At 64.2% G+C, this 9,558-nt stretch overlaps 1 protein-coding gene across 1 annotated transcript; it reads right to left on the bottom strand.

Annotated features, from left to right (window-relative positions):
• Positions 1 to 7,125: 7,125 nt before the first annotated feature.
• On the bottom strand, positions 7,126 to 8,335 carry PURB (purine rich element binding protein B). Its single transcript, XM_075736415.1, has one exon. The coding sequence runs from the start codon at positions 8,311 to 8,313 to the stop codon at positions 7,270 to 7,272; it is 1,044 nt and encodes a 347-aa protein (XP_075592530.1). The 5' UTR covers positions 8,314 to 8,335; the 3' UTR covers positions 7,126 to 7,269.
• Positions 8,336 to 9,558: the final 1,223 nt, after the last annotated feature.

Genomic DNA, 9,558 nt, shown 5'->3' with positions numbered 1-9,558 from the left:
CCCGGCACCGCTTCTTGCCCTCTCACTAGCTCCGCCCGGCGGCCCGTTTAACGGCTGTTTTTCCTTTGCACACGGCACGCAGGGGTGAGGGCGGGGGAGCGTCCCCGACAGCTCGAGCCCGTGGGCGGTGCAGCGGAGTGACGTGAACAATCGCGAATAGAGAGAACTGGCCGTTCCGCGAGGGGCGGGGCCTCGCCGACAGACAGCTCGAGCAGCCAACGGAAGGAGAGAAACCTTTCCCGCCCATTATCTCCCCCCGCCCCCCCGTGTTGTTTGTTTGCGCCGCGCGGGGGAGGGGGCGGGGCGGCGCTGAGGGGAGCGGGCCCGGCGCGGGGGGCTCCTCCGGCTCCGCCGCCGTTACGGGCGGGGGCTGTGTCCGCGGAGCGGGGTCTGGGCCCTGTCGGGGCCCTCGGCGGGTCTACGCCGCGCCTGCCCGGTCGTGGGCCGGGGTGTCCTCGGGCTGCGGGCGCCTGTAAGGCCTGAGGGCCGCGCTCACACCCCGGGTTATCCCCGGCCCGCCTCTCCCCTCCGCCTCCTTCGGGGCAGGACGGAGCTTCCCGCCCGCTTCCCGTCCGCCCCAGGCTCTTTCATCACCCCCCGCGGCCGGCTGAAGGGCTTGGGCTTGAGGCGCAGCCTGGAGAGACAAACCCGGGTTCCAAACCCAGCCAGGCCGCTGCCTGCGCCAGCCCCGTGCCCGGAGGGAGCAGCTGCCGGGGTGGGCAGCACCGAGGTGAGGGGAATCCCTCCCGGGTGACGCCGAGGCCCGGTGGTGGCTGGGGCGAGCGGTGCCTTCGAGTCCTTCCTTGTTTGTTTTGCAGGAAATACAGAAATAAAGACCGGTCCTGCCCCGTAGGGTGAGAAGGGATGTGAGGGGCAGCGGCAGTGAGGTAACACAGACCGTCCCTGCAGCCCTGGGGGGGGGCTTAGAGGGGCAAAAGGGATGGTCATAATGGCAGGGATGAAATACAGCCAAAAAAAGTCAAAAATGTAATGGTCCTGCCTGTCACAGGGTGAGGGTTGGTGTTGTGTTAGGGAAGAGCACGTCATGGGAAATAAAAATTTTAAATTTCTCATAATGAGCCCATTCCAGCATCAAATCAGACCCAATTTATGTGACAAAGTTAATTGTATAAGAGACGCTTTGGATTTTAGAGAGCAAGGGGCGATGGCTAACGGGAGCACCTTCAGGAGGTTAACGGGCCCTGGCGCGGCGGAGCCCTCACCTCGGATGGTGGACGGAGCTCTGGAGCCGGCCCAGCCCCTGGGCTCTGCCAAGGGACGAGACGATGGAGCAGGTAGGGGAGCACGGGGCTGGGGAGGAGGAGGAGGAGAGGACGGGCACGAGGAAGGCACCGTTGCACTGTCACTGCCCCACCCGCCGCACCTGGTTTCACACCCCACCCTGTGCCTCAGTTTCCCTCCAGCGCTGGGCAGGGTGCGGGGGGCACCGGGCAGCCCCTGCCCCTCGCTGCAGCTGCTGGGGGGGGGGCCCTCAGGGGGGGCCCTGCTGCGGGTGAGGAGCTGAGGGGGCCCCCAAGCCGCACCCCCCTCCCTGGCCCCACAGCTGCTCCCAGCTCCCCCCCGGAGGGAACGCTGCCTGCACCTGCCCCGCAGGCAGCAACTGCCACAGGTGCCGGCTGCGTATCTGGGGCCCCCCCAGCTGTCCCCAGTGCTCCCCCCACAGCCCCCCGGCTCCACCCGGGGGGAGCTGGAGCAGCTGCCCACCCCGGCATCCGGGGGACGTGCAGGACGGGGTCCCCGGGGACGCTGCCAGCTGCTCCCTGCGGGGCGAGGGGCCCCGGTCGGAGGGATGCAGCCCCCCCCCCCCCCGGGGACGGGGTCACGCCAGGCCCCGGCTGCCTGCAGCAGCGGCGGTGGTGCCGTGGTGCCGCGGTAAGCGGCTGCGGCTCATGCGCAGGCAGCTCCCGCTCGTGTCCTCAGATGAGCCCGTGCCCGCAGGGAGCCGCAGAGCTAAATGCGGCGCGGGCTGCGGCGCCTGCGTCACCGCACGCCGGCCGGGAGCGGGCTGCCTCGCTGCCAGGGCCGGCGTGGGACTGCCAATCCCCTGCCCGGCACGGGCCGCGCGCCACGCACACGGCTGGGAACACGCCGTGCAGCCGTGTGTGTGGTGCGCGCACCTTACACACGCCTGTGCACACACGTTACACCCGCGAACGCGCCACGCAGCCCCGTGCGTGGTGCACGCGCCTTCCCCGCGCGGCTTGCCGGACCTGTCTGCGCACGCTGGCGTGCCTGCGTGAGCCGTGACACACGCAACACGCGTGTGCCGTGCCAAACCCTCCTCCCTCCCCACAGTGCCGATCCCTTGCGCCCCCCAGGTGCTCCCCCAGCTCTGTGGCCCCCTCTGCGCCATCTGCGTGTCACCCCAGAGCCCCAGGGGGTCCCCAAGATGCCACCCCTACCACCCCGGTGCCACCGGTGAGACCCCCAGGGACGGTTGGGGACCCCCCCCCCCCAATCCCCCCGCAAGGAGCGAGACAGGGCCAGGCTGGGGGTTTTTTTTCATTCACTTTTCCGCATACTTTTTATTTGTTACAAACATACAATTCTTTAAATATAGACTTGTAAAACTCCATTTGCAAAAATCTGCTACGGTAAGGAGTGCTCGCTAGCATGAGGAGTTCGTCACGTCGGGCGTCGTCTTTGCTAGTGGTAAAATCCAGGACCTGCCTTCGGCAACCGCCGGCCGCTCCCCGGCGTCTCCCGAAGCCGCCCCGCCGGCCGCAGAGGAAGGGAGAGGGGGGGACGGAACCCCCCCCGGGCGCCGGCAGCCCCGCGCTGGGCCGCCTAAAGTGCATGGTTTGCTTTATTTTTTGTTTTTCTTTCATTAAAAAAATAAGAGGAATAAAACTTTCTTCTTTCGTCAAGGTACTTCGGGGTGAACGTTTTGGTCTCTCAGCAGACGCCGGCCGAAGCTGGTCCCAGCCCCGGCGGCTCTCGGTGGAGGATCCGGCTTTCTCCCACGCCGATGTTTACCAACCGTCCGGCACGTTTCCACCAGGCGCCGGGGACGGGTGAGCCGCCTGTGCCGGACCTGCTCTCGGCCGTTGCGTCGGCGCTGCTCCGAGGCCCCCTGCCCGCCGGTGACGCCGTGGTTTTGAGGCCTCGACACAGCCGACAAACCCCAAACGCCTACGACCGCTGGTCGCCACCACCGCGGTGAGAAGCCACCGACGCCGGTGCCGCGCTCTTCACCGGCCGGCTCGGCTCGATCTCAGATCTGTTCCGGCGCCTGGATCTCACGCCGACGCACCAACCACCAGCTCCGCTTGGCACAGGCGCCGCTGGCTCGACCGGCTCCGTGAGGAAGAGGAGGGCGACGGCGCCCGCGGCCGAGCCTCGCCCTACCAGGAACATCTCTCCGAGCATCCGCGGAGACTCCGGCGAGCCGCCGCCACGGTTCAGATTTCCCACCGGGAACCCTCTCCCGGCGAGTGCGGCGGCAAATATCTGCTGAGAGATTCCTTGTGCATCAGCTCAAGTACCGTCATCGCTCGCTCACGCTTCTTTTTTTTCTTTTTTTTTTCTACTTTTTTCTTTTTTTTCTTTTTTTTTCCAACTTTTTTCTTTTTTAAAAGAGAAGCCGGCGAGGGTTTGGTTTGGTGGGTGGTTGGTTGTTTTTTTTTCTTTTTTTCACCAACAAGAGAAACCACCGCTCTCCCCGGCACGACAGCCCCGGGAACCGGTCCCCTCCCCCCCCAGTCGTCCTCCGCCGACAGCGAGGGACCACGAGGGGATTCTCGTGCCCGTGACACCAAAATGGCTGGAAACAAGGCAGGATAATTCCAATTTTCTTCCATATTTTTCTCTTGGGGGGAAAAAAATTGAAGCGGTTTTAACTTTTAACGGAGCTGCCGACGGCTCCCGGCTCTCGGCCCGGATGTTTTGGGTATTTACATTGATTTTAGGGCGCTATACAAGATTTACAAGATTTTTTTTTTTTTTTTTTTTTTTACAGCGATAGTCGCGCTCTCAAACCGTCCCTTCTGGGGCAACAGAAATCTGGAAGCTCCAAGAATTTAGGGTATTTTTTTCCCCCCTTCTGGTTTTTTAAAAAAAAAAAAAAAAAAAAAGCAATTTGCCCGTTTTCTACAGAATCCAAACCAAAAAAAAAAAAAAAACCACAAAACCCCAACCAAATCTCATATATACACACACACACATGTGTATATACATATATATAAGGGAACAACCAAACCCGCCGCCTCAACGCCGAATTCCCCGCGCCCCGGCTGCGGGCAGGCGTTTTCGGTGACGACGAGGTCCGGGTTCCGCGGAGAGCTGCCGGCGCAGGCAGGAGCCCGGTTTCGGCGTCACCGTCATCCCGCTTTCCTCGGGAGATGCTCCGTGGCGCGAGGGGGGGGGCTCCCCGCCGGCTCCCCCCTCTCAGCAGCCCCAGCGGGCTGAACCAAAACCCCCAAAACTCACCAAAAAAAAACCCCCATCTCCCCCCTCGCAGAAACCACCCGAGCCCTCGCTCGGCCGCCCGCCTCTCCGTATCGCTCTCGCCGGCAGCTAAAACCCCCATTTTTTTTTTTCCCCGATTTTTATCTTCTTTTTCAGATGGTTTTGTGTTTTTGCTGCGAGATTTCTTCCTCCGACGCGCTCTGCTCTTCTCGCCCGTTTGCTGGAAGGTGAAACGGAGCCGCGGAAGGTTTCCGTACGGACGCATCGCTTCTCCGGCGGGAGAAAGCCTTCTAGTTGCCAAAGCAAAACGTCGTCTGCCGCAGCGGGTCCTGGTTTTAATGGTGGGTTGTTGGGTTGGTTTTTTTTTTTTTTGGCCTTATTTGCCTTTTTTTCCCTCTTCCACGTATTTCCTAGGAGGCTACCGAGAGGTGAGCCGGGCCGGCGGCGACCGCGCCGCTACCCTAGAGTAGAAAGGTAAGGCTAAATTACTGCAATTCAGCCAAAAAAAAAAAGAATATATATATATTTTGTTTTTTTATATATATATATATATATACGATCCTCTTCAAAAATAAAAGGAGAGGTACCGCCTGCGTCTTCGCAACCGGCTCCCGGCAGCCGAACGCCGGCAAGTCCATCGCCGCCGAGACGCGGGGCCGAGCGGTGGCCGCCGTCTTGCCTCCCCCCCTCCCACCCCGGCCCGATCCGGAGCCGTCCGCGGCGTTTCGTCGGTTTTTCTCCGCGGCGTTTCGTCGGTTTTTCTCCGCGGCAAAGAAGGGAAGGCGCGCCAACGCGAAACCAGAACGATGGGTGGATACAGCAGGACGTCACTGGAAAGAGCTGCCTTAGGGTACAAAATACAGTACGGACGCGGTTCGGACATCGAGATAAAAGACTATTGCTCCCGTGTGAGTGAGGAAACCCAGTCCTTTGCGACGGAGAAGAATTAAAAACGGGATAAACGGAAGAAATTCACGTTAAAAATCCCTTTAAAAAGAGCTACGGAGGCGACAAAGGGTTCGGAGGACGGACGGACGGATGGACAGACGACGTCCCCCGGGGCTCTGCTGGGTTTTGGGGGGACGGAGTCGGCGTCCCCTCGCCGAGCGAAGATGAGTCGCTGCCGGCCGTTCCTCGCTTCCCAGTAAATACGGAGCGAGCGGAGAGACGCCGGGATCCGCGACAATAAATTAAGGAGGCAGCTGAGATCGGAGGGCGGGCGTGCGCAGGCTTCCAAAAAATATAGCAGAAAAAAATTAATTTAAAGGAAAAAAAAAAAAAAAGAGTCCTAAACCTGGAGAAGCCGTTGGACAGAAAAAAAAAATAAAAGACCTGAAACTTTGGAATGGAGAGCGATGAACTCTGGTCAGTTCAGAGTTCCTGGGATAAGGTGGTTAAAAAAAAAACACCCCAAAACCTTTCTGGAAAGGGCAGGATTGACCCGATTTAGCTAAAAAAAAAACCAACCCCAAAACCCCAAAAATACCATTTGAGAGTGGAAAAATCCATTTAATATGAGAGGTGATGGCTGGAGCGACCCCGCTGGCTCCAGCGCGGCAGAGCCAGTGTGGCCAGGTGGTTAAAAAAAAAAAAAGGAAGAAAAAAAAAAAGAGGAACACCCCCCCCTTCCCAAAAAATCCCAAAAAAACCCAAGAGCCGAGGCCCCGGCTGCGGGGTGCGCAGTCCCGCCGGTGCTACCGACCCGCCGGCGCCGGTGTGAGGTACTGAGGAAAGGCGGCGCGTTGGTTTTACTAAAGAAAAACAACCAACAAAAAAAACCAACCAACCAACCAAAAAAAAAAAAAAAAAAAAAAAAAAGAGGCCAAAGGGCGGATTTTGGTGCCCAGGGGTCCCGGCCGTGCCGCTTTCGGTGCCGGCAAAACGGTAAACGGGAAGGAAACCTGGCCGGGCCTTCCCGGTACGGAGCCGGCGCTCGCCGGAGGCCGCCTTATTTGGAGAGAAGGGGAAGATCTTGCGCCCCGTCGAGTTTTCCTTGTGCTTTGTGCCCGCGTGAACCTGCCTCTCCCTGCGACCCCCCGGCTTCAGGGGCAAAAGGGGGGAAAAAAGAGTCGTAAATCATCAAAATGGAGAAAGTCCGCCTGAATTTGTAGGAACCTGCCAGCTTTGCGCCGGCTCGGGTGTGGGTTCCAGTTTGGGCGCCCGGAGTTTAGCAGTTTGCATCCCAAAAAAAAAAAAAAAACAAAACAAAAAAATAATTTGGAAAAGGGGGAAAAAAAATTTAAAAAGGGAAAATAAAGGGAAAATAAAAGAAGAGAGAACGGACGTTGGTCCAAAATGCCCCCCCGGCTCCCGACAGCTCCCGCTTGCCGACTCCGTCGCTCCCCCCCCCCCCCTCGCCCGGCTCCTCTTCTGCTGGCGAAGGTTTCGGCGCGTGGCGGCCGGCCCGGTGAGCCGCGGTGGCTACACCTCCGCGTGCGGCGTGGGCGCCGGGATGCTGGTTTCGACGGTGGTGGTGGGCACCGTGTCGGCACGGGCCGGGCTTTGGGAGAGGAGAGAGAATCCGTGCGGTGCCCCCCCCCCCACCACCCCGAAAAACGGGGAGTTCTCGGGGCTGCGCGTCCCCCACGGCGGGGGGACGGTGCTGGCGGGAGGGGGGGAGCGTGAGTGCGGAGGAGGGAGGGCCGGAGGCCGGCGGCGTCGCGGTCGGGCCGGTTTCTCTCTCTCTCTCTCTCCGGCGGCGGGGGCAGGGGGGGAACGACGGGGACTCGGGGACCCCTTCGCCCCGTTGCAAGGTGGGGGGGGGGGAGAGAGGGGGCCGGGGGGGGGGGGAAACGGGAGGGGGGAGGGGGGGCCGGCGGCGGGGTTCAGGTCGGGGGAGGCTCAGTCGTCGTCCACGTCGTCGCCGTCGGAGTCGTCGCCGGCGCCGCTGCCGCTGCCGGGACCGGGCGGTCCGGCGCGTCGGTCGTAGAGCTTGTCCCGCTGACGTTCCTGGATGTCGCGCATCTCCTCGGCGTAGCGGCAGAAGGCGCCGCCGAACTTGGCCCAGGCCTTGTAGGGGACGGTGATGGCGTTGCGGTAGGACGGCTTCACCTCGCTCACCCGCAGGAAGACGCCGTACTTGTTGCAGCCCACGTCGAAGAAGAAGCGCTTGGAGTCCACGGTGATGGAGGTGCCCTCGGGCAGCTCCCCGTAGAGCCCCCCGCCGCCCGGCCCGCCGCCCCCGGGGCCGCCCAGCTCGTCCTCCTCGCCCCCGTAGTCGTCGATCAGCTTGGCCAGGGCGTCGCGGAACTCGATCAGCCCCTGGGCCGGCAGGGCGATGGTCTGGCCGCTCTGCAGCCCGGGGGGGCCGCCCGGGAACCCCCCCGGCCCGCCGGGCCCGCGGTTGACGGTCTGGCGGATGCGGAGGAAGCGCCCGCGCTGGTTCTCCTTCAGGTCCAGGTAGTACTTGCGGTTCTCCCGCACCAGGAACTCGCTCTTGAGGGCGCGGCGGGGGCCCGGACCGGCGCCGTCCTCGCCGGGGGGGCCGGCGGCCTGGGCCAGCTGCTCGGGGCTGGAGGGCCCCAGCTGGGCGTAGTGCTCGATGAAGTCGCCCAGGTAGTCGCGGAACTCGGCGGCCACCGCCATGGAGAGCGTGAGGCGGCTCTTGGAACCGCCCGCCCCCACCTCGGCGATCTTGAGGAAGCGGCCCTTGGCGTTCTGCTTCACGTCCAGGTAGAACCGCTTGTTCTGGATGTCCAGCCGCTTCGAGGCCAGCTCCTGCGTCTCCTGCTCCGGGCCCGCCCCGCCGCCGCCGCCGCCGCTGCCGGACCCCCCGCCGGACCCGGTCCCGCCGCCGCCGCCGCCGCCTCCTCCGCGGGCGGTCGCGAACCCTCCGCTGCCGCTGCCGCTGCCGCCGCGCTCGCTGCCGCTGTCCCCGTCCGCCATCTTGTCCGCCCGCCCGCCCCGCGCCGGCCCTTCCGCGCGCGCCGCCCCGCTTCCGGCGCGCGGCCCCGCGCCCCGCCCCGCCCCTCTGCGACAGGGGTGACGTCACCGCCGCACTCCGCCGCGCCGCCGCGGGCGCCCTCCCCCCCCTCCCCCCCCCGCGTCCTCGCCGCGTCACGTGGTGCCGGGAAAGGCCCCGCCCGCCGCGTCCTCGCGCGCCCTCTGCCGCCGCCGCAGCCCCGCCCCGCGGGGATAAGCCCCGCCCACCCCCGCGCGCCGCAGCGCGGAGCCGCTCCCGGCTGTCAGTCACGGCCGCCGGCTGCTCCCATTGGCCGCGCCCGCGGAGGGGGGTGGGGGGGTGGGCGGGAGGCCCAGAGCCCCGCCCCTCCGGCCGGGGGGGTGTATGACGTCACGGCTGGCCTGGCGTCATCGATAACGTCAGCGGTGGGAGGGCACAGAGCAGGGATCAGGCAGCCCCCAGGGACCCCCCCCCCCCCCCCGGGGCCGGGCCGGGGAAGCTCCGGCTGCTCCCAGCACCTGGGGGGGCCGATGTGCCGCACGCGCGCGTGTGTGTGGGGGCACACGTGTGTGTGTGGGGGGGGGCACGTGTGTGTGGGCACACGTGTGTGTGGGGGGGCACGTGTGTGTGTGGACGTGTGTCTGTGGGCACGTGTGTGTGTCTGTGGGCACATGTGTGTGGGGGCACACGTGTGTGTGGGGGCACACGTGTGTGCCTGTGGTCACACGTGTGTGTGCGCGCACACGTGCATGTGGGCGTGGGCACGTGTGTGTGCGCACGTGTGTATGTCTGTGTGCACACATGTGTGCGGACATGTCTGTGTGGACACGTGTGTGTGCACATGCACGTCTGCGTGCTCCGAGTGCTGCTGACATCACCTGGGCAGCGTCAGAAGCCCCCAGGGAGGCGCGGGGGTGACGCGGCCGACGTCCCCAGCAGCGGGACCGCTCCCGTCATGGCGGGGGGGGGGACGGGACCCAACCCCCCCCGAGCAGCAGCGCCTGCGGGGGGTGGGACGAGGGAACCGGCGGCCGCTCGGCCTCGCCCCGACCCTGGAAGGTGCCGGAGGAGCCGGGACTGTTCCCAGGGGAGGGGGGTGACCACGGGAGGTCACGGCAGCGAGAGGCGGGGGGGGGCGCGGCCACGGGCCTGTGACAGCGCGGCGGTCACCACCTCGGCCACGCGGTGAGGCCCCCCGGGGGGACTGTGTGCGGTTGTGCCCCCCGGTG

The sequence above is a fragment of the Balearica regulorum genome, chromosome 27, assembly GCF_011004875.1.
Source record: "Balearica regulorum gibbericeps isolate bBalReg1 chromosome 27, bBalReg1.pri, whole genome shotgun sequence".
NCBI lineage: Eukaryota > Metazoa > Chordata > Aves > Gruiformes > Gruidae > Balearica > Balearica regulorum.
Note: the sequence above shows the minus strand (reverse complement) of the source record. Positions and strands in the feature narration are given on the sequence as shown.